General features: G+C 41.7%; 1 protein-coding gene across 3 annotated transcripts in view; it reads left to right on the forward strand.

The window, feature by feature from the left end:
- RAPGEF3 (Rap guanine nucleotide exchange factor 3) overlaps nt 1-25,814 on the forward strand; it is a 92,808-nt gene that overhangs the window by 7,016 nt on the left and 59,978 nt on the right. Inside the window, exon 1 of one of the 3 annotated variants that reach the window (XM_075591695.1) lies at nt 445-1,960. The exons of 1 other annotated variant lie outside the window; for it this stretch is intronic. In XM_075591695.1, coding sequence (XP_075447810.1) covers nt 1,856-1,960 — 105 coding nt within the window. In that variant the 5' untranslated portion in view covers nt 445-1,855. Of the gene's footprint in view, nt 1-444; nt 1,961-24,930; nt 24,992-25,814 lie in introns of those variants that run through there. One more of the 3 variants, XM_075591697.1, reaches the window with a different exon arrangement.

The raw sequence follows: 25,814 nt of genomic DNA on the forward strand, positions 1-25,814 counted from the left end.
TATGATAAAGTCAGCACAAGATGAGTCGCTGTTCTTTCTGAAGAGGCTTATTATTTTTACTGGGACTCATCACAGAGGTCACCCTACTAGTGCCTGTTTCAGTCTATAACATAGTTCTCAAATCCCTTTAATAGTGGTTATAACAAATGTACTGCAGAGTAATGCTGTGGCACCCCCATCCAACAATTACAGGATTTATTACGAAATGTCATCCCTACACCTCTCCCTCTCCCTCCCATATTTTCTCACCCTTTGGACAAAACATCCATTGTATCCATCTCTCGTCTCCAATTCTACCTTCTATTCCATTATTTTACTTAATCTCTTTCCCCCTACCTTTGTCACTCACCCTTTTTCTCCCTTGCCCTATCTACTGTATATATTTATCTTCCTCCCCTCCCTTTTCGTGTTTCTCCTGCCTTCTGCTCACTTGGGAGTGTTCTGTTCTCCACAAAGTCTTAGGTCACCTGCCAAGTGTTTGTGTAAATGGTAGCACCGAGAGGCAGTGTCTCTGCATGACAGAACTTCCTCCCCTACTGGAAGTCCTTTTGCCAAGCAGCCCCTGTCACCGCTTCTCTGCCACAGTAACCTCAGCACCGCTGTCACTGGGAGTCTGTCTTCAACTTACCTGGAGTTTTCCAACCTTGTTGCTTTGTGAAAGGATCTGTAGTTTACATGCATAGGGGTGAAGAGCGTTTTAACTCTTTCATACTTGCTGCTGCCTCCACCAACATTCTGCCTTCTGACAACCTGCCTGGCAGCTTCTCCACGAGTGCCTCGGGCTTTGTAGTAATATGTACAGCCGGCTGAGATGTGTACATCAGTTTGAAGGTGGATGGGTTAAAACTTGCCTTATCAGAAGGTGTTAGGCTGCAGCCCTGTGCGGGTCTCTCGGGGAAGGACTGTGCAGAGCCCTCTACAAAAGCTACTGGCTGCAATGTTTATTATGGCTCTACAGCAGCAACATGGCTTTTAAACATCTCTACAATTATCTAACATCGCAGCAGCAATACACGAACACTTCTTTCAGACAGGACAGTGACATTTGGCTGGTTCCATCGCTGCCTCTTTCCAATAGGGATAGGGGTAAAGGGATTTGATAGGGGGGGGGGGGGGGGGCATATATGGTCAATGGGAAGAAGTCAGGAGGACTGATGGTTTACTAATGAGACAAATTGAGCTTTTTTATTAAATCGGATGCCCAGTATGCACTAGGAACCGAAAGTCTCTCCTGCATGTGGCACACTCCGCACTCCTCTCCTGTGCTGCCAGCTTGAGACCATCCGGAGACAGACGAGAGGAGTCAGCCTGTCAAGGGATCCGCTGCTGACCAGCTCCTAATCCAAGCCTGCATTTCCTCTCCTGGACTAAACCTTGCCTGTCCACACTAGATTGAGCAAACAGAAAGCACCATACTGTACTAACGCACAGCATTTTATTCAACAACACTTTTCATTGTCTTTTAATTCTACAGAAAAGTCTGCAATCCATCATTACTACAGTACTCTGTTATTGCTACATTTTATGTCTATAAGATTACTTGGGCTTCAGACAGACTGTGTCCCGATAGGAGACGATGAGACGTCTATTGTACAATCCAGGACCTTAAAGATCACATATATGATCCTTCACTGACGTTTTTTTGTTTGTACATCATGCCGTGTTCATTGGAACAGTAAATCACTGCCCCAAAGAGATTGCTATCAAACTCCTGGAGATAAAGTAACGTGGCCAAGGTCACACAGAGCTGATTTGCCTTGGGAGTGCTGGGTGGGAGTGGTGACACATGGTATTGTGCGTTTGATGGTCGTCTCTCCCATTGGGGTCTCGCATTCCGCAGTGAGATTCATCTGAAATGAGGAACAGGATCAAGATGCATTTCTTGAGGAATTACTCCTACCAAATCCAGGTGGAGCAGGGAGCCGAGGAAATTCCCAGCAGTATCCTGGGCACACGATGGGTATGGATTTTCTCTTTTTGTGTGTGCTATTTTGTGCCCATTTGTTCCTTTTTCCATAACTGCTTTGCTGCCAGACAGATCAGTAATGCATACTAGGAAAAGAGTTGCAGGGCAGCTCCTCCTACGAGCAAAGTGAACAAACAGCATGGATTTGTTTACTGTTTAGATCTATGTCATTTTAAGACATTAAGATTTCCGATGAGTATACTGTATTTTAAAGTATTTGTAAAATATATTTAGGGCCTTGTTTACTAAGCGGTGCTTAGTCATAAGAAACATTATGATGCTGTAAGATGCTGCATCGTCAATACATGCCCTAATGTTTCCCTGTTAACCTGCTTTATTAAAAGGTTATAGCATAAGACTGTTTGCAGCACCTGCTTTTCTGAATGCAAAGTGTCATGCCTAGTTATTGTCTTTTTTCTTCTTCTTGAGAAGTAATCATGATACCATCTTTAACCAAACAGTTAATGTTAGAAGACAATTCATTTCCCAGAAGGTTACAATTGCAGTGTTGCCACTGAAAAGAAAAACATATTCATTTTGTTACAGAATGCGAAGTGATAGTTTACATTTCAAATGCATTGCATCGTTTTCAGTACAGAAGAAAAGATCAAGGCATCACAGATTTGCAATGTACAACTACATTTAAAATCCATTGATAGCTTGATCTTTTACACTGTATGTTCCTTATGGAGAATGGCAGTTCACTCCTCTGTGAATTCCTAGCATATTATTGTACATTTTAGTCATCTGTATCATAATGCTTGTTACCCGGCTATTTATATTGTTTTAAGGAAACCAGTTTCATGGGTAGGTTGTTCACATTTTTATGTCTGTTAATAGTCCTGCTCTAGGGCACTGAAGAGCTTAGGCCCAGATCCACAAAACTCCATTACGTCACTTTAACCTAACTTAGTGTCACGTTAAGGCTTTGTCCATAGTGCAGGATACAGCACGAGCTACGTAGCTCGTGCCGAAACAAACACTAGGACGCCAATGCATATGTGCATAATGGGTGCTCACAAGCGCGTGCACATGCGCTACAGGGAGAGCGACGCATCGTAATAGAAACAACTTTGTATTTCAAGCGGGATGCCGGGTATGTATGCACTGTATTCATGTCTTTATTTATATAGCGCCATTAATGTACTGTACATAGCGCTTCACAGTAGTAATACACGTGACAATCATATAAATAACAAAAATTACAAATAACAGATCATGGGAATAAGTGCTTCAGACTTAAAAGTAACATTTAGGAAGAGGAGTTCCTGCTCCGAAGAGCTTACAATCTAATTGGTAGGTAGGGAGAACGTACAGAGACAGTAGGAGGGAATTCTGGTAAGTGCGTTTGCAGGGGGCCAAGCTTTATATATCATGAGTATAGTATTAGCCACGGTACTACTCGTATGCTTCTTAAAGCAAGTGTGTCATAAGGTGAGTCTTAAAGGTGGATAGAGAGGTATTGAGGGGAAGGGCATTCCAGAGGTGTGGGGCAATCAGTGAGAAAGGTTTAAGACGGGAGAGGGTTTTAGATACATATGGGGTAGAGAGAAGACATCCTTGAGCAGGAAACATAACGTCCATACTTGTTTAAGGTAACATCAGGGTATGGCCCCTGTTTTGTGGATCAATGTTTAAATGTTATTCCACATCACTTTCATTAATACTTAGTGAAATGTGGCATATGAGAGGGGGCCAGTGATAGAGAGACGATAAGCAGTGTAGCAATGTGCAAGGTTTTAGTTAACCTACTCTGTGGTTAGGGTTCATATATAATGTGATGATAATGATGATAATAATAATCTATTTTTGGCTTACCAGTGCACATCTCCTATATACCCATTCTCCCTTTGCAACGCCATTTTTCTTCAATGCTGATACTTTTCGAGTCTCCCTTAACCCTTCAGGTGCCCCAAGACATCGCCACTATGTCATGGGTCTGGCACCCCAGGGGTCCCATGACGTAGTGGCTACATCATGCCCGCAGAGTGCTTGTTTTCCAGGGGAGATAGCGTCCTGCGTTCCTATGGACATTTCCGGGGTAAGAGCCACCATGATCACATGACTGCTCTGAGGAGCGGTCATGTGATCGCTATTTTGCATTGATTGTTTTTTAGTTTAGAGCGAGGTCTCTTATTGCCCTTTGCAGCACGGTTTTATTTTTTTTAATCTGTTACTTCGTTCAGGAGATATAAGCAGTTGAAGTATTAAGTGTCCGGTAGGTTAAAATTAGACTCTCCCCAGAGCCCAGTGCTGTCTAGAGGTTACCATGGTAACTTCAGAAGCTTGAGATGAAGAAATCTTGATTGCTAAACACTAAAAGAGCAAGACATACTCAGGGGGCAGGGTACTAACATTATGGGGGTAGATACATAGAGCGCTGTTAAATCTGTTCGTTTCCCCGAGTTTAACGGGTATCCACAAAGCTAAATGTATTTGAAACCAATGGCCATTAGTGATCTCATTAGCAGAGACTTAATGCCATGTGAAGTTAGCCCTGGCTTGCGTTAGCTTCCAATAACAAGGTGTTAAGCCTGACTTACCCAGGTGTGAGGTTACTTCCATGCAAACCCTGAATGGGCGTTTAATTAAAGTAAAAAAAGAGAAGATAGGAGAGGAAATGAACCCGGTAAATAACAATATGATAGTTAAATAATAACTAACTGTGGTCTCACACATATCCAGCGCCTGTAAATGACCTACAGAATGTCCGGGTCTGGATGTGAGCAACGCCACATGTAGCTATGACCTAACTAACGTAACGTTAAATCCCTGCGTTAACTATAACAGTGCTCTGTGAATAGGTGTTAGAGGAAACATGTCTTTTGTATAGCATTAACTTCTGTTATAGTCGCGCAAGGGCTCATTACGACTGAAAACAGCACTTACCGCATCGTTACTGAGCTTTAAAGATCTCTGTAAGCACTTAACAAGACGTTAACTGAAGTGAACATCTCGTTAAGTCATTAACAGACCTCTGAGAAACTACCCCAAATGAGTTAAACTCATGTAGCACCCTTTTCCCCACCCTATGTGAGATGGTGTCGCTACCGGTGTATTCTTTGGTGTTGGTGCATACCTGGCTGGTAAACAGGAGGCCGGAGATCTCCATGATGTTGTAGGGCGGACATCAGGACAGGCTTACTGGTGATGGTTCCTTGGTCAGTGACAGTGCCTCCAGCCCAAGAGGATCCTGGCTTGACCAAGATGGACCTCAGGGGCAATTCTTCTTGATAAACCTGCTCAATCATTACACCAGATTGGGTATAACTGGATTTATTGGTACATGCATGATGGTATACACAGGTCACAGTCCCTGAATGCAGTACCCAGACTTGAGGCCTTGACTATCCTCTTCTTAGATACCTTACCCCTAGTGGGGCAAGTCCCCAGCCTACTGCCTCTGGGGAGAGGCTCTCTGCTGCGTCCTCATACTCTGAAGTACAACCCAGTATGACCCCCACTAAACCCTTACTCTATTCTATAGAGGAGAAACTCCCCTACTTCCCTGGGGAGAGGCCAGGCCTACAGACTGTCATAGACCCCCCTTACAATAGCAGGCTAATCCTGAACTTTATTGGTAACATACACACAGAACAGTATAACAGGCCCTGCAGAAATTACTCTTAACACTGCCCACTCTTTACTGGGACTTACAGTGTTAGAGGGATCAGGGAATCAGAATCAGAAGGACATGGCTACACTCATTTGAGGAGATTGCTGCTTTAAAGCTGCAGATCAAGCAATATCCTACATCTGTTTTTTTTTGTAATAAATCAGTTCTGAAAATACTTGTAGCATTTTTTTAAACAACTCTGAATGACATTTTTAATGCATTATAATGTAACAAGTCTTGTTTCTGTTACAACCATTTACAAAGTCACACCCCCTTCCTCTTATGAAACAGGCTCTGGCACACCCCTTTTTGAACCATGCCCTCTCTAGCAGTGCACTAGCTCAATTGTATCCAATTACTGCCTGATCACATGATCTTCCCCACAGAACTTTGTCATATTAATATGCTTGTGCATTCCACTAACTGCAGAATAGTCCTCTGCAAGCCATTTAGTGAACCCCTGAGCTGAATCGTCACCGATTGACCACAGGAGAATGGATTGATCGGCAACTTAGCTAATTACTTATTGTGTGGATTGTATTGATGCACATATTAAAGGGGGGGCGGTAGCTTAGACTGATGCTTTAAGTGAATAGTGCCTAGAAATGCATGGCAAAGCAAAGAACCCTGGCAATAAAAGTGTTAAAGCAACAATCGTGCCTGTTTAGGAGGGACCATCAGAACAGTATCACACTGGTCTTACCACAGGGAAACCTCTTGTTTAGTGGATATTTCCCCCACTCTTTGAAGCATTTTGGGAAGTAAAAGTCAAACATGTTATTGTAACTAAACTTTTATTTATTTATTTTTATTTATAAAAATATTTTACCAGGAAGTAATACATTGAGAGTTACCTCTCGTTTTCAAGTATGTCCTGGGCATAGTTAATATGACAAATAATACATGGTTACAAATACAGTTACATAAATGAACAGGGTATACATTATATACAATACATTGCATGCACAGTTAGAGAAGATGTATATTATAGGCTTATGTAACAGTTACAGACCAGATTAAATTGTGAGACAGCCTTAGTTTTGAAAGAACTTAAACTGGTGGTGGATGTGAGAGTCTCCGGTAAACCAAGGAATATTGGCAAAGCCATTACTGTCTGATGAGCAATGCACGTTTGTAGACAGCCATGCTTTCCTCCCTGAACTACTGGGTATAATGGGTCAATTTCCCAGGGTCTCATAATGGTAACACAATTGTGAAGTGATATGTCGTGTGCATTGTGTGAATTTTAATGTCCATTACTGTTAAACCAGGATATGTACATGGCTTATGGGGATTTGCAACCAACACACATCTCTGCAAGTACTGTAGTTAAATAATAGTTAAAAAGCTATGGGTAAATAAACATACGTGTTTCTCCACAATAAGGGAGTTTCACAAAAGACCGGGCCCAATTCACAACTTGCCAATATAATGGGTTTACTTAAACAAATGTAATCATCTTAAAAGGAAACATGTCAACTTGTCTGTTTCCTTTGCAAATGAAGGAAGCAGAATGCAGATGTATCAGCAGTTCCCTCTGCAGTGTAGGCCTTCACTCACCCGTCCCCATCTAAGGACCGTGACTGAGAGAGAGGGGCACTTTGCCTGTAAAAATATTTACTTTAAATCATGGGTGCTCAACTCCAGTCCTCAAGCCACCCCAAGAGGTCAGGTTTTCATAATATAATAATAATAATAGCATGTTTTTGTATAGCGCTGCTAGTTTCACGTAGCGCTTTACAGAGACATTTTGCAGGCACAGGTCCCTGCCCCGTGGAGCTTACAATCTATGTTTTTGGTGCCTGAGGCACAGGGAGATAAGTGACTTGCCCAAGGTCACAAGGAGCCGACACCGGGCTCCCCTGTTGCAAACTCTCAGTGCCGGTTAGTGTCTTTACTCACTGAGCCACTCCCTCTTCCATAATATCCATGCTTCAGCACAGGGGGACTGGAGTTGAGCACCCATGCTTTAAATAACCATCTCTATGACCATAAGATATTTCATTGCAGTAAAAGACTCTGCTGATGTGTGAGTGTAGTATATGCAAAGCTATGTTGTATATTACAAGCAGTAATAATATATTGAGCAATATAAGGTGCACTAATTTCCACAGATTGTGCCTGCTTGCTTTCATAAACAACATGGACAGCTGTATGGAACTGTAACAGAAATCAGGGGATGAGAACCTTGAACTATATAATATAATGATTTTGTGGGGTCACTTTATATCCACCTCACGTTGTCTAGTTTGCAACCACAACATCAAAACAATGAAACTCCATGGTAGCGTCTATACTGCACACACGCGTGCACGTGTGCGTGGGTAGGCGCGATGCGTGCAGAGACAACATTTTTCATCTTTCTCATGCTATGCCCTGGTCACGTGCGCGGTTCAGCCAATGAGGGCGGACCGCTCACGTGACGTCACGGAACGCCCCCCCACCTTGAGCACCTTCACCACACCCCCATCGCACAACCCTACCGGCCAGGAATCGCCCCAGCTTCTTCAGCGCGTGACGTCATGAGCAAGTGCGCTTTCACACTGGCAGCGTCCTGAATAATGTAACTAAGCTCAAACTGACTAGTCCAAAAGAAAGAAGAGCCATCTAGGAATGGGTTTTCTGCTCCTGTGCTCCTCCTCAGCCTATGCACTCTGTAAGGGCCGTTCTATAGTGTGTGCGGCCGTGCGCGCCTGTGCGAACGCGCGTGCACGTGCCGCACGCTTTTTGTGTGTATGCTGTGAGCGAGTGAGGTATTGTATCTATGTGTGTATGTATGTGTGTTAAATAAGTTTTGAAATAAATAAAGAAATACGTTAATAAATTGTTTATTAACATTGTACACACACACACTTCAGCGGCGCTAGCGGCGCTAATTCTTTATTTTCTTAATCTTCCCCCCTGTCGACCGGTTCCACGCTCACTGCCATGCGCGCGCGGCAGCATTATAGAAAGGCTGACTAACCTCAGCCAACTAAAACTGCCGCGCGCACATGGCGTAGTAAGCGTACGCAGAATAGAACGGCCCTAATAGAGCAAGCAGAAGCTTTAGGAACATAGAAATGTTTACAATCGATAGGAAGTAAATAAGGGCGAGCACTTCCACTCATGTTTCGGTTGTAAAACTATTTTGTGTTTTGGTTCTAGAAAAAAAAAACGTTCTGCTTTGGTTCTGGATTTGTTAAATGCTATTTGTTTGGTTTTAGTTTTGGAATTTATGGGGGGGGGAAATCACAAAATCAGCTGGAAAATGATAAAATAGTATAATAAATCAGAAAACCGTAAGGAATCTAAAATAAAACTGAAAAAAATTAAATAATAAAAAAAAAGAAAAAAAAAGAAGAATGTAGCAAGACACATTCAGAAATTAGCAGTTGGCCTGGTTTTCTGGGGCTAAATAATTTTTGGTAAAAATATTAAGGGTTTGGTTTTGTATTTGGCTTTGGAACGCAAGGTTCTGATGTCACATACCCGGTTTTGCCAATCTCAAGTAAATAGTGGAGCATTCAACGTACTCATTTGAATGTCATTATCTGGACAATGACGTCCATGTAATAATCACTGTATAACATATGCAAGTTTCAGAGTCCTGTGAAATACATGAAGATACATGCAGTTTCTTGTCTTTTGGATGTTTTCCTCTAATTTATTATATCTGTACATGGAAATCAGGCTACTGAGTTGTCCAACGAAGAATCTTGCATAAAATATTTGCGCGGGAGAAAAATAATTCACGTGGAAGCTTTAGGAGAGCATAGAAAATGATTGACATGGCGGAAGAGGTTTGAACAGGCTGCTTGATACATACACATTACAGAACTGTGAGTTTATTTTATTTATAAAATGTATTACCCGGAAGTAATACTGTACATTGAGAGTTACCTCTTGTTTTCAAGTATGCCAGTTTGCATTGTTAATGGGGGGGAGGGGGTTACCGCATTAAAAAAAAATGGTTGCAGGGGCATCTGTACAAAACATATGACCTGTGATATGGCTGTTTACTACCAATGGTATCTCATATTTTAACGTGCTGCCAATGTGTTGCACTTCTCAATGCAACATTAGTTAACCCCTTCACTTTTGCAAAGTGTTGCAGGCTCCCTGTCACCGAAGCCTTAATGTACCTGTACCATATGCTGCGATAGACTGTTTTCCGTGGACCATTGTCTTTGTGTTGTCTCTCAATTCCATGCATCCAGCTATTAGCTTTTCTAAGAACTCATTCTTATTTCTATTACAGCAGCCCTGGCTGTACCTGTTTAGTTTATAAATAGATGTTTTGGCAGAGTAGTGTGTGCGTGCGTGTGTGTGCGTGTGTGTGTGCGTAAGGAGGGTTGCTGTAGTAGTTGTCTGTATATAGATAAAGGTTTTAGCTTGAAGAGGAGTCTTACACTGCCTTTGTCTGCATTAAACATGGCTTATTTGGGGGGGGGGCAGGAGGATTTAAATTAAGTTGCCCCCATTTTGGGGTGTCTAGTTGCCATGTCACAGATCTGATTTAGGTTAAAAGAACAGCAGCTGTCATGGAACAAGTAAGCCAATTTCTGCTCTCTCTGATCACCTCCCCCCTTCTTTGCAGCTTCTGCTTGTCAGCTCCTTAAGTTCAGCTGCATGCATTTGTTCCACACACACACAGTGCCTGTGTGATGTATCAATATGTTGCCCTTTCTGCCTCTGAGCATGTAACCAGTGAGTTGCTACAGCAACCTCTGAGATTCTTCTCAGAATGGGCTATTCTGCCCTCCCCCTGTCTTTGCTGACAGTAGTTTGTCCCATCTCACTTCTAGTGTGACCCTTGCTCCTCACTTCCTTTTCCACCCTGGAGACAGTGAGTACAGCACCTATCTCTGTTACACTCCCATGGCAAGGCCATCTCTTTCTACCTGTTTCTAACTACAAATCACTACTACATCAAATCCACAAGTGCCTATATTTTCTGCTGCTTTTCCAATAAAGTGAAGGAAATATTATAGGACTTGGAGTGATTTGGAAAGGGAGCTGAGTTAATGCTATCTGGGGCAATTCACACATCACACGTGACCCTGGCTTCAGAATAGCAGCACTGATTTTTTTATGTTAAGAAATGTCAAACTCCGAACTGGCTGAGGTCATCTCACACTTTTATAAGAGCCCGTGGGGATAGAAGTGGCTGGAGGTAAGAGACGCAGAATGGAAGCAACTAGCTGAGTGGAAATATTTGTTCAGGGTGCTGACGTTCACAGGGAAAGGAACCGTGACATTAAGGGCCAAGGCAGGTAGCGATAGAGCATACCATTCCCTCCTCTCTCTGCAAACTGCACCCATTCATTGCACAACATCTCTGCATCGTACACACCCACCCTGCCCTACTATATTAGTGGGATCCCCCTCATCTAGAGACAATATGCAACCAAAGATATGTTCCTCTTGCAAGTCAATTTCTGGCTAAATTCTGAAGCCCTGGGGAATACTAGAATAACACATTTGTGAATTATATACACACTGTATTATTTCTAGTTATGCAGAGGATACAATACAGTGCTTTTAAAGTACAAGGGTTTCAACTCATGCATGGGATCTGGCTGCAAATTAGCAGTTTTCATGACAACTTGGGTAGTTGTCCTCCTGTGAGTATTCAGATAGAAGATGATGAGAACCAATAAAGGGTTTTGCTTGTCCCACACACTCTAGTTCTGAGTTTTTTGGTGAGTAACACGCTAGAAAAATAGAAATAAATACATAAAATAAACAGTAAAACAAAAAATATTTAGGTGATCGATTTTGCACTAAAACTTCATAGGTTGCAAACTATTTTTCCCTTCATTGCTTATTTGCCATACATCTCTTCCATCTCTTGCTGTGTTTCAGAAATGCTGTTGTATTTAAAGCAGCAAAACTACATCCCTCCATTTTTTTCTTATTTTTATATGTAAAGCATGTGACAATGTATCATTCTACATTCTTACCTAAACTGGCAATCGTTTGGTGCTCCAGTTATAAATCTGTGAAAATCCTTCTTGTGCGGCTAACATGATGGCTACCTTTTAGTTTCAATCAATCCTTGAGCCAGTGTAACTCAGTAGCTACAATGTATCCATATATTACTAATGTAATAGTCTGTTTATACAGTTTTCAGCTCAAACTGCTGGAAATACAACCCTAGTGCATTACTAAAAATAAGAATTTATTCTAAGGTAAAAAATGGTAATGCGCACTTACAAGAAAACAAGAGGTAAAAATCACATAAGGGTTTCTTTGCTTTTAAGAGGTACAATACCACTGCTGAGGCTTGAATTCATCTGGCACTCTGTTTGTAGGAAAAGTCAGTGTTTATTGGTGTCAAATGACACTGGCTCCAACTTCCACACAGCTCCAATGTGCTCAGTTTTCCTCCAGCCTCTGTGTTAAATCAATAGCTCTCTAACAGCTAATTACAGCAGCACAAGCAAAGAGTCCCTCAGTACACAACACAGCACAGCACCTTGTGGCCACGTGGTCATGTATGCATGATGACGTCACCCGACGACGTTTCATCAGCTTCAGCTGACTCTCTCAAGGGGATATATATATCAAATGGAATAAAATTACTTTATGCTCATTTGAATGTCTTAGACAGGTCTGCAACCCCACCTGTCACCATTATCACCCAGCACATCACCTGTCTAAGACATGCAAATGAGCATACAGCAATATTTCCATTTGATATATGCTTTGCTGTGGAGGGTTTTTGTCACTTTTCTTACCCATCATAACTTAACCAAGTATATATACAGCTCAACCCCATTATAGCGTGGTCCTCGAGGGCCACCCGATCCGACCGTGTTATTACCGGGGTCACGCTAATAAAAAAAATGGCCGCCGCGTGCCCTTTCGGAGAGAGGGAGGAAGAGGTGGAGTGAGGTGCCGGGAGCCCTACACATCCCCAAGCAGCCACCGTAACTCACCTCGCACTTCCCCCAGCAACCACCATAACTCCCCTCGCACTTCCCCCAGCAGGCACTGTAACTCCCCTCGCACTTCAATAAGCAGCCTCACTTCCCCCCTCCAGCCCCGCTCCGATCCCCCCCACCAGCCCCGCTCAGATGCCAGCCCCGCTCCGATCACCCCCCCACCAGCCCCGCTCTGACCCCCCCCCCCCCCACCAGCCCCGCTCTGACCCCCCCCCACCAGCCCCGCTCCGATCTCAGCAGCAGACACTAAAGGTAGGGAGGGGGAGGGGGGAGATGTGAATGTGCGTTTTGTGAGTGTGGTGTGTGCAGTGTGCAGTGAGTGTGTGCAGTATGCTGTGAGTGTGTGCAGTGTGCTGTGAGTGTGTGCAGTGTGCTGTGAGTGTGTGTAGTGTGTAAAAAAAACAAAAATTGTTTTTTTTAAATTCGGGGTCAATGCTAAAACCGCGCTATAAGCGATCCGCGTTATAGCGGATTGTGCTATAACGGAGTTGAGATATATATATATATATATATATATCAGGAACACTACTAGCAACCATGGATGTAGAATCACTTTACACAAACATCCCCCACAAAGATGGGATTTCGCCTGCAGATAATTTCTGGACCGCAGGAGCCATTCACAGGACAGTGACTAAATGCATCGAATTTATTCTGACCCATAACTACTTCACATTTGGAAATGACACATATGTCCACACAACTGGGACCACTATGGGCACTCAGATGGCGACACAGTATGCCAATCTGTTCTGCGCAAAACTGGAAAGTGACTTTCTTTCCAACTGTCACTTGAAACCCCTTACATACCTTGGGTACATCGATGACATCCTCCTGATTTGGACCTCTGGTGAACAGGACCTCCTACAGTTCCATGAGAACTTCAATACGTTTCACCGACCATCAACCTCAAACTCACCCATTCCGCAGACAAAGTATATTTCCTAGACACCACCATTCCTATAAAGAACAACCAACTACAGACTTCTGTATACTGCAAACCTAAAGACAGAGCCAGCTATTTGAGGGACAACAGCTTCCACCTGACACACACTAAGCATGCAAACATCTACAGTCAAGCCATACGATACAACCAGATATGCTCCGACACAGTAGACAGAGGCCAGCGGATTACAGCCTTGAGATCAGATTTCATAAACCATGGTTATAACCACAGAATTGTAGACCAGCAAATCCACAAAGCCACCAGAATACCAAGAAGTGATCTCCTTGAATACAGACAGAAAGAGACAAGCGACAGGGTACCTTTGGTGGTCACATATAACCCACACCTAGAAGCCCTATGCAAGATCGCCAGGGAACTACAACCCATTCTCCACGAAGATACAAGACTGCAACATGTCTTCCCTGAAACATCCTTGTTATCATACAGACAACCTCATAATCTCAAAAAAATTATGGTGAGGAGTAAAGTATTCAACAGTACAACTGAATGCGGGACAAGATCATTTATTTATTTATTTTATTTATTTATAAAATATTTTACCAGGAAGTAATACATTGAGAGTTACCTCTCGTTTTCAAGTATGTCCTGGGCACAGAGTTAGGACAAATAATACATGGTTACAAATACAGTTACATAAATGAACAGGGTATACATTATATACAAGACATTGCATGCACAGTTAAAGAAAATATATATTATGGGCGAATGAAACAGTTACAGACCAGAATAAAATGTGAGACAGCGTTAGATTTGAAAGAACTTAAAACTGGTGGTGGATGTGAGAGTCTCTGGTAGGTTGTTCCAGTTTTGGGGTGCACGATAAGAGAAGGAGGAACGGCCGGATACTTTGTTGAGCCTTGGGACCATGAACAGTCTTTTGGAGTCTGATCTCAGGTGATAAGTGCTGCATGTGGTAGGGGTGAGGAGCTTGTTCAGATAGCTGGGTAGCTAGCCCATAAAGAATTTAAAGGCAAGACAGGAAAGGTGAACTTTGCGCCTAGACTCTAGTGATGACCAATCTAGTTCTTTGAGCATTTCGCAGTGATGTGTGTTGTAGTTGCATTGGAGAACAAAACGACATGCCAGGTCGCAAGATGCAAAACCTTTGCAACAGTCCACACAGCGGGCACAATACAAATATCACACAGGAATCTAGAGTACAAAATCAAAGGAAAGGTTCACCTGTTCCTCCAGCAATGTCGTGTACCTCATCATGTGCAAGAAATGCCCATGGGGCTGCTACTACATAGGTGAGATGGGACAGGGGCTAAACAAGAGAATTAATCTGCATCGCCACAGCATCACACGTAGAACAAGAGACAGTCCTGTCGGCGGACATTTCTCTGACTCTGGCCATAAGATGAAAGATCTGAAGGTGGCTATACTGGAACCAGAGTCACGTATGATGTATGAATAATCCCAGTTAGTTTAACTCGTGTCTTCCCTTTCCAAAGCATCACAAGTCCTGATTGTCTTTCTTAACTTTATTGCAGAAGTAGAAAACAAAGGGTACTTGTAGGTGTAGTGTGAGTAGAGAGTGCTTCTCTATCTGAATGTTTGCGCGAGGTTAGACTACGGTAAAACAGAAAGGACTTGCCAGGGTAGTAGCAGGCAGGTCTGTATTCACTGTGTTCTTGGGTGGAAAAGAAAGTAAGGAGCAAGTGTCACAATAGAAGTGAGATGGGACAAATTAACTGTCAGCAAGGCAGGGGGGAGAGCAGAATAGCCCACTCTGAGAAGGATCAGAGGTTGCTATAGCAACTCACAGACCTCATGAACAGAGGCAGAAAATGCAACATAATGATACATCACACAGGCACTGTGTGTGTGTGAAACAAATACATACAGCTGAACTTAAGGAGCTGCCAAGCAGAAGCTGCAAGGAAGGGGGGGGGGGGCTGATCAGAGAGAGCAGAAATGGGCTTACTTGTTTCATGACAGTGGCCATACTCAAAGGTAATCTTAGAACACGAAAGAGTACAATATTATGCAACTGTTCGGGACACTTAGCGGTGGCCTAAGCCGAGACCACAGGTTCATGAGTCACTACTGGCACAAGAGAACTCTCTTCTCATGAATGCTAAAGGCCATGTCCACACATACTGCACTATATGATTGCACACACAGCTGTCTCTTACACATACAAATACTATATGTAATTCAATCCCTATATACCAATAGGGACCACATAGTATCTACACACACTTTTAGTACTGCAACACCCTCTTACATTTCCACACCTACCCACACCATTGGTATACACTCCCACTCCACACACACCTTTTGTAAAGCGCTGTATACACTGTGGGCGCTTTATAAATTTACAAACACACACTCTTACATCACAAACATTCAGAGACTATTTAACACCTCAAGTCATAAATCGCATACAGCACAGGGGGGAGGTATAGGTTTAAGTCACAGATAACATTCCAATATGCACTGTTTTTAAGTTAAACCTTGCCTGCTTTTTTCATTGTAACACCGCCGGAAGAAGAGATCAGTATATCTCAAAAGCTTGCACAAAAAAAGCATTTCTTTAGCCACAAAAAGAACGGTATCGCCTGTTCATTTTTGAGATATATATATATATATATATATATATATATATATATATATATATATATATATATATATACACACAAATATGTAAATATAACTGTATGCTCATCTGCATGTCTAAGGCCCTTCAGCCAGGATTAAGGTGCATACCCAGAAAACCTTAACCCTGGCTGTGCTCAAAGCTGTGACCATGCAGCAAGCTTAAGCCTATAGGGAACCATGTAAAAAATGGTTTTTGAAGCAAAAAGTGGCACTGCGTGCTCATTTGCATGTCATTTCCCAGAAACCCTTGCTGCAGTGGAAGTGCTGTGAGCTGGGTGATAATGGTGATTATTATTATTATTGATTATTATTATGGTGATAATGGTGAAGGGCGGGGTTGCAGACCTGCCTTAGACATGCAGATGAGCATACAGTTATATTTACATATTTGCATATTTGCTTTGCAATGGAGGGTTTTTGTCACTTTTTTTACTCACCATAACTTAACTCAGTATTATGGTTTATATATATATATTACTGAGTTAAGTTATGGTGAGTAAAAAAAGTGACAAAAACCCTCCACAGCAAAGCAAATATGCAAATGTAAATACAACTGTATGCTCATCTGTATGTCTTAGGCAGGTCTGCAACCCCGCCTTTCCCCATTATCACACAGCACTTCCACTGCAGCAAGGGATTCTGGGAAATGACATGCAAATGATAGGGAACCATGTTAAAATGGTTTTTGAAGCAAAAAGTGGCACTGTGTGCTCATTTGCATGTCATTTTCCAGAATCCCTTGCTGCAGTGGAAGTGCTGTGTGCTGGGTGATAATGGGGAAAGGCGGGGTTGCAGATATATACATATATATATATATATATATATAGATATATATATATATATATATATATATATATATATATATATATAATTTCACATGTTTTGCTGCTTTAATGGCTGGTCTCTTTCCAGAACCTTATACAAAGATATTGTATAGAAAAGGGGCAAAGAGAGAGAGCTGTGTCATTTGAGGTTCATTTACCATACAGTATATTGCCAAAGCTATTTTTGTTTATGATTGATAGTGTGAAATTGTGGTCTGTGCAAGAAACTCAGGTGTCAAATACCGCAAGAACTTAACCTCAAGTTGTTAGCACATAAGGCTCTTATTATAAGGAGTTATTTAATTGCAATTATCATATTTGGCTGGGAACCACACAATTTGACTCACTTTGGTGCTTTAATATTAATATCTGTGCATTACCAGAGCACTAAAGTGTTCTTTATTTATTTTTATATTGAGTGAACAATTTGCAACTGCAAAATTGTGTTGAAATTGCACAGCATTTGCTTTGCATCCAATTTTTTAACCCGAGAGCTTCTTAGCACTATAATAAGCATATCCAGCCTTAAAGTCCCAGGCTCACTTTGAAGGCCTCAAAACATATTGAAATATTTGCTATTTCTTTGCTATTTTCGCAGTTTTGGGGGCGTTTCTTTAACCCTTATGCTGCCAGTGCTGTGCAATCTGTTAGGGGCCCATCTGGCAGTGGAAGGGCTACGTTGTACATTTTTCAGCCGGCTTTACGCCTCAGCCCTAATCACTGCATCTGCATTATTTCATGTAACCTGCAAGGAAACAGCAGACACCGTCAATTCGTGGCTCAATCATTTTGACTGAACCACCTGTGCTGAAGCAGGGATATCCTTAAAACTTGACTTGTTGGGGTTTATTGAGGACCGGAGTTAGGATTTAGCTGGTACAGTACCCGTTTTCCCATCCTGTACATATTGAATACTAGCTGTGTGAGAACAGAGGTCAGTTTCACCTTCCATGTCCAGCACCCACTGGCTAAAGCTTGGAAAATTCAGCTAATCAGATCAGCAAGAGATTATATATATATATATATATATATATATATATATATATAATCAATCTCTTGCTGATCTAATTAGCTGAATTCCATATAACCTGTATTCCATATACTGTGATGGCATCTTCCCTGTGCTGGAGAAGTAGCATGTCTTTGAATGGAACAGAACTCTTCTCCAGCACTGGGAAAATATCTTCATAGCATAATAAATAGGGAACAACTTAATGAATTAAAGTGTACCTATTTTCAGATACTGAACGTTGGAAGGTCTGTGATCCTCTTGGGGAAGTGGTTAATTTGAGCACGTCAGAGAGCCTGGGATGAAATATAATGGGAAAAGCTTTGCAAACATTCCCTTAGAGCTGGGGGCAAGGCGGAGTGCCCTACAGCACACGGTGGGTAGCCATGGCAACACCACACTGCTGCCAAATACACTCGAGACCCGAGCAGGGAGTCTGGATAAGGGCCAAACTCCTGCCGGATGTCTCCTGTAATTCAGGATTTCTGGATCAGTACTGGGCAGGAAACCCTGCGTGAGGAGGGAGGAGGAAAAGGAGGGGTAGGCATCTATTGTATGGAGAGAGGAAACTCAGTTGGAACACGGCAGGACAATGTGTCTTATTTGTGACTGCATGAAAACATTGATAGTCATACCAGCTTAGAAGTCTGGCTACCGATCTGACCCCAGGCACAGGGGAATGGGGAACAGTTTGAGAAAAGGTTACCTGGAACTGTGTTGTAGTTAGGTGTCATTTTTTCTTCTTATGCATTAGTTAAAATACCACATTTGAGCTGGCGTTGACCTTGTTGGCTTTAGGAAATTTGCATCAAATGTGTTATAGCAGCAATCCTTTAAAAAGCTGAATTTTTCACATTACTTGATTCTGGGGAACTCATGGGTCAAACGCGTTATGGCAGTAAGTCTGGGAGGCCCACAGTTCCTCTGCTATTTACATTTTGTAGTTCCCCCAGCATGACCAGGAGGATAACACAACCTAATTCAATCCATAATGAGAATGTTGTGGGTCATAGTTCTCATTGTTCATTGGCATGGCAGCGATACAAATCTCCTGGTCGTCTTGGGACAGCGGGTGTAACTAGCTATTGAAAAAGGAGTCTCCTGGCGGGGACCAGAAAATGTGAAATAAATAAATTAAGCAGACACTAAAGACTGAATAACAAATACATGCTGATACAGCAATAAGTGAGACATTCAAATTCATCTTAACAAGCGATAGACCTACAGTAATGGATGTACATATGTAGTCAACGTTATTGCAACCCCTGGAGAGCTCCCATTGGTGAAATGGGCAATACTCCGCCCTATTCTTGAGCACAGCTGATTGAAAACAGCGTTCGCTTGTCCCATTGGCGCGTTGTCTATGTCCCGCTGCAGCCTGCTACCGTTCGCAATGATTTTGCCTGCATCTGTAGGCTCATATAAGTGGTGCTATTCCATAGGATACCTTCGGTGCTTGAAGACATGTTTCAGCCCATTGATGTGAATGGGTTGTAAGGTATCTTCCTGCACTGGAATGTGTTTTAGCCCAGATTAGTAAATAGGAGCTATAGTGCTCAAATATGTATGTATGTATGTATGTATGTATGTATGTATGTATGTATGTATGTATGTATGTATATATATATAGTCAGTTTATAGTGATAAGTGTGTTGCAAACACAAGTAACAAATGGGTTAATGCGCCTAGAGAGGAATGCCTCTTGGACAGCACATTTGTTGCAGTTAACAATGATGTCTCATGCAGGACTCACTAACTCATTGAAAGAATTCAGTACTGGGTCACAGAAGATTCCAGGCCTCTGGATGGTGCTTGGCTCACTGCTATTCTTGAGGCCTCTGATCTTGCAGGCCCCAGCCAGCCCAGGAGGACTGACTTGCCTGGCTCACTCCCAGTCGGGAGGAGCTTGACTCCACACGTCTCACCCCTAGGAGGAAGAGAGCTGGACTGACTACAATTTGGTCACTTCCTCCCTGTGGTTCAGAAGGGGAGGGCACAGGATCTGCACCTGGATAGGCTACACAGATTCCTAGGTCACCACCACCTCTGCTACTCAGGGGTCTAGAACATCCTGCCACAGCCTGTAACTACCAGGGATTTACATGACAGGAGGCAGTCTGGACTAGCCATGCTACACACACACACACACACACACACACACACACACACACACACACACACACACACACACACACACACACACACACTTGCGTGAAAAAGAATGTACACCCTCTTTGAATTCTATGGTTTTACATATCAGGACATAATAACAATCATCTGTTCCTTAGCAGGTCTTAAAATTAGGTAAATACAACCTCAGATGAACAACAACACATGACATATTACACCGTGTCATGATTTATTTAACAAAAATAATGCCAAAATGGAGAAGCCATGTGTGAAAAACTAAGTACACCTTATGATTCAATAGCTTGTAGAACCACCTTTAGCAGCAATAATGGTAGAATCCTCCGAGGAGGGGTGTGGAGCACAGCAAATGAGGAATAGACGGGGATACGGCACACCCAAAATGCGATGAAAACAATTTATTGGGTAACAAAAGAGAGAGACATCAAAAATTGGGTACAAAAAGAAAATAATTATGGTGCAATAAGAAAGAAATAGCATCGGTGATAAAAGTGATCTGGGCAGGTGAAAGAGATGACTTGTTCAGGAAATACTGTGTGGCTTGTATACCTTGTGTGTGACTTGTTTTGAAATTTGCCAAAATTGTTTATTTATTTTACAGAAAATAGCACCAATAAATTCATCAAAGGATTTGGTGCATGCGCAGCTAACATATTGCAAACACATTTGTGAATCTAACCAGGACACATTTAATATTTCTACAGAAATGTATACAAATAATAAATAAAATAAAACAGCCAAGCACTAGAAGAAATGTTATATCTTGTCAGGGGCTATCACAATCTTCAAGATACCATCAATTAAAAAATGCAATTGCTGTTGATAGGGTTCTATCCCTCGATTAAATTGGGTACAATTTGTTCGGCAGTCGTGCACTGGATTTACAGCTACTGGACTTTGATGCAAAACCATTATAGTTCTACATTTATCCACATTAATCAAATTACAGCACAAGAGTTGTTTCCTTGGTAAAGTCAATACCGTGCGGAGATGCATAATTACATATGTGACTCAGGCACTGCCTTTAGGCAATCACAGGCTGTTTTTACAAGCATATCCAACCAATTAAGAATCATAACCAAATCAACCAATTATATGCATATTAGGAGAAGAAATTTGGCGAAGCTATGTAAAAACACACTATAAACAATTATAGAAACATTAAAGAAAAAAGAAACATATAAACAAAAGTTTAACTTATCAATAATTCCTGTTACATAACAGGAATATGTGTTGAGAGGTCAGCAAATAATAGCTGCTCTCTTTTCTACATACTGTAATACTGTACATGATCACCTCGGGTAGCTTCCCAAGCTCTGCCAGCTGCTGTCGTTAGCTGTAGGTTCTGAGAAAAAATAGGACACGGCAGACAATAGATGCTCAACTCTGAACATTGTAATTGAGAAAAAAAAACTGAAATTGTAAGAAACGTACAGAAGGAACAAATCCAAAGAGTTTGTTGTATAAACAAACCACTTATATAAAACTGTAGCCTATAGCTGTTGTACATTTAAAACCACAAGCCCCACTGACCTCTTGTAAATCACTCATGGTTCCATATATACAGTAGAGGCAACGTTTATTCTAACATTTGCTGTAAACTAGCCGGGTTACATTCTGGGTATGTGCTGGGTATGTGCTGGGTATGTGCTGGGTATGTTCTGGGCTAGTTTGAGGCACGTTTAAGGCATTTCTGCATTGAATAACGACCCATAGGATTAACACAGCAGGGATCCCTGGCAGTCCAATTCAGTTTGAATGGGACTGCCAGGGACCCCCGCTGTTAATCTGATAGGCCATTAATCAATGCAGAAATGCTGGGGCTTTAAGGAAAGTTTAAGGCATGTATTCAGAATGTACCTGGGTGTTTCCTGGGTCTTTTGGGGAATTAGCCACTGGTTTTTGTTCGAATAAGAGTTGCCTCTACTGTACTCTTCCATCTGTGATGTAGATGAGCTCATTATGGATTTGTGAAGTTATATTTTCATACCGAGGCTTACTTTCGTAAATTGCTTATGGTTGAAAAGACATATATTTTTGTAAACTGTAACCAGCGCTGTCATTACAATTTCTCAAGAACAATAAGTTCCTGTCACAAAAAGCTTACAATCTAATTTTGATGCACGAGGCACAAAAAGATGAAGTTTTTTGTCCAAGGTCAGTAGAAGATGATTTTAGATAGGACCAACCTACTTCTATTTGGCCGAGGAATGAGCTCGGCCGATCCCGGAAGTTGCAACCTACTTCCGGTCTGGGACAACTTCCGGGTTTTGTCGGGTGAGCCCCCCTCAGCTGCCGGGCGTGGAACAGGTTTCCCAGAGCACACCTCCTGGTGGCTGCGTTGGTTAGGATTGGAAGTGAAGACAATGGGGGTTATGCACTAAGCAGTGATAAGTGCTTTTAAGTGAGATAAAAAGCCATGATAGCATGATATTGCCTGCTGTGAGATTCACAAAGCAGCGATAAGTCTTTTAAGTGAGATAAATGCCTTTATAGCGCGATACTGCACTGTTATAACTGCTTTGTGAATCTCACAGCAGGCAGTATCACGCTATAAAGGCATGTATCTCACTTAAAAGCACTTATCACTGCTTTGTGCATAGCACCCAGAAAACCCACTTATCACTGCTTAGGCCTTAGTGCATAACCCCCATAGCCTTTCAGGATGAAGTAACACTTCAGCATCACTCTTTTCAGTATGCTATTTCATGGTTAATTAAGTGTTGACTTTAAAGCGTGAGATCCTGTTGACGTCTGTAAGATGTAGTGGTGACAGATACCTCTGAAAATTAATAGACGTGAATCCGACAGGTAAAAAAAAACAACACATTGGTAAACTCTATATAAAAAAGTATTGTACATTATTATATGGTAAATAAGCCCACTAAGTGTACCAGTTTTATTGGGAAAATCTTGTTTTGAAGAATTGTATCCTGACATCGTATTCCAGATAGAGCTTGTTCAGCTAACGAAATATGCTGGTTCTCTTGAACCGCCCCGTTATTGTAATGATGCATTTTGTATTATTCAAACAATTACAGTAAGTTAATGTTAGCAATTCTAGATATTTGGCCCATATTTACTAAGCGGCGTTATGCCATGCGACAAAAGGCGAGACACTGCCGGAGTGGGGTGTGTTCACTTGAACATAACAAAGATAAGAATTGTAGTATGAGCAGCAGAGGAGCCCATGTGACACATGGGTCTATGTATTAAAAAAGTGGAGAAATTATGAGGGGGAAAATGTATTATATGTATCAAATAAAAACAATCCTAGTGCTTTTAATAGGATTTTTACTAAGATACATATAGTGCAGATATTTTGCCCTTCATACAGAGACCCCTACTGTACATATCTGCTACAGCCAGTAAGGTGCTTGGATTTAGATGGCTTACTTTGGTTATTTCAAATAAGTTCATATTTAATAAGGTTCGATGTGCCTGCAAAATTCTATGTAAAGTGCAGAGTACACAGTTAGCGCTACGAGAGAAAAATATTATTAATATACTAATGATTAAAGCGAATAAAAGTTTTTTTAAATGAAAAGGTACAACTTATGGGTTGGTTTAGTGGGTTTTTAAATTGTCTGTAGAAGTAAAATATGAATCCCCGGAAGTCAGCTTCGGATCCATGGGATAGCAACTTGTTATAGTGGTAAAATGTTGGCTAATACCCCGAGTGCAAGACAGGCCAGCACTTCGCAGTCAAGGGGATAAATATTCAGCCAGCTGTATTCACCCAATTTTTTTACATTTTTATAAATCCAGTATGTAATCTCAGTGAAATCGCCTTGTCACAATGCCTCAGTTTATCCATCGGTAATTGGGCAACAATAAGATCATTGTTCCTTTCTTTCCTCTCTTATTTAGCGTAAGCTGTGAAGTCCCCAGCAGCAGACACGGGCTTTCAGTATTAACCCACACGTGGCTGCATGAATGCTTCGGAAGTATATTTTCTAAAGCATAGTTGCAGTGAAAAGGGCTATAGAAATAGCAAGATAATAATAGGGTATCCAATATATACAGTAGTAGGGGGCTAGTTAGAGGCGTTCACCAAACTGCAGCCAATCCAAAAGTTGCAAGTATCAATTCAGGGGGAAAAAAGCCAATCTTAGACAAATGTCAATGACGCCCATTTCTTTGAGTTGCTGACATTTTAGTTCTTCAAAAGAGCAGGGTTTAAACGATGTGATAAGGATGAAAAGAAGAAATCTGTATGTTTGTGTTACATAGTAGACAAGGTTGAAAAAATACATCAACATTTAAACAGCTGGGAGACACAAGGATTGGTGCTTTCTTGAGGAAAGTCCCTATGGTGATGGGGAGTAACATTGTAAATTCTGCTAAGCAGTGAGATACTGTGCTTGTCTTGTATCCTCTAATCATATATTTGAGTAAGGGGCTTCATAACTTACTGAATAGTTTGGCGCATGTTTACTAAACAGTGTTATGGTTTATTGGGCATCTTTTAGTCATTCAGGTGAATTGGCTATATGATGTCATAAGGCTTAACTCCATATATAATATATCTAGCCCTTTGTCTCTCATGAATAGATGAATTATGGTTTTTACATTCACTCAGGATAAATGAATATCAAATATGTTACTGTTCGTTATCATTTTAAACTTTAAGGATGTGCCTCCTGTTGGCTTCTTTTGTCAAACCATTGAAATTTTGTCTGCATACTGCTCCTAAATAACACAACTGGAATTGCTAGAGATAACTGTGGTTTAATACTGGTGTATGCAGAGTTCATAAATTATAATCCAGATCCACAAAAGTTTGCTAAGCTTTAGCACTCCTTAGGTCCCATTGATGTGAATGGAAGTGTGGAACTAGGCCTACAAAGGGAAGAAGTGCTGGAGAAAGCTTGTCATTCCAGAATTTGAAGAAGATGTTGGAGTGATAGGGGACAATGCGTATTCAGGTATAGTGCTGTGCTATACAATGGTACAATTGCTACCGGCATCCTAAATTGACCTCAGCTATAATCATTCACACATACTGTAGATAGCATCCTACAGCAATCCCAGCTTGATCAATACATGCACATGTACATGTACAAAGACAGCGTCCTTTTCTCTCCAAACTCTTTATCTACACAAAACAACCTCCGACAACCCTTCTACCAGAAAAGTCCTATTGCAATCGTAGCTTCCCATCTGCATTCACACAACGGCATATATTCCAGATGAATATAGAATAATTACTTTCTGCCACAAAACAATGAATAAAGCATCATAGGCACCCCAGATAACTGTCTATACACACACACACACACACACACACACACACACACACACACACACACACACACACACACACACACACACACACACACACACACACTGTGTCCCACACTCTAGCCATCCTAGCTCCCTTCCTGTGTAACATACAGCAGCACCCTATACGTATTCCAGCTCCAGCCTTTTCAACTCCAATTACACAACAAGTACATAAACACACAAAAAGCACAACGTGTAGTTTACTAGGCCCCATGCTGTAAAATATGTGTTTATAATAAGAAAGCCCTTGAAGGTGACACAAACCTTCATGTTACATGAAGCCATGTAACCATGGCTGTTACATCAGAGAAGCAGGGTGTGTTCTCAAATACCTGAGTACATGTTTGCATTGCTCTGGCCTGATAATTCTGCTACGGGCCTGATTACAGCAGGTTCACTTACTCACCCCACACATCTGGCACTACAGGTATAATATATAAATATAAGCCGGTATATCACAGCAAT

This window comes from Ascaphus truei, chromosome 3, assembly GCF_040206685.1.
Source record: "Ascaphus truei isolate aAscTru1 chromosome 3, aAscTru1.hap1, whole genome shotgun sequence".
Taxonomy (NCBI): domain Eukaryota; kingdom Metazoa; phylum Chordata; class Amphibia; order Anura; family Ascaphidae; genus Ascaphus; species Ascaphus truei.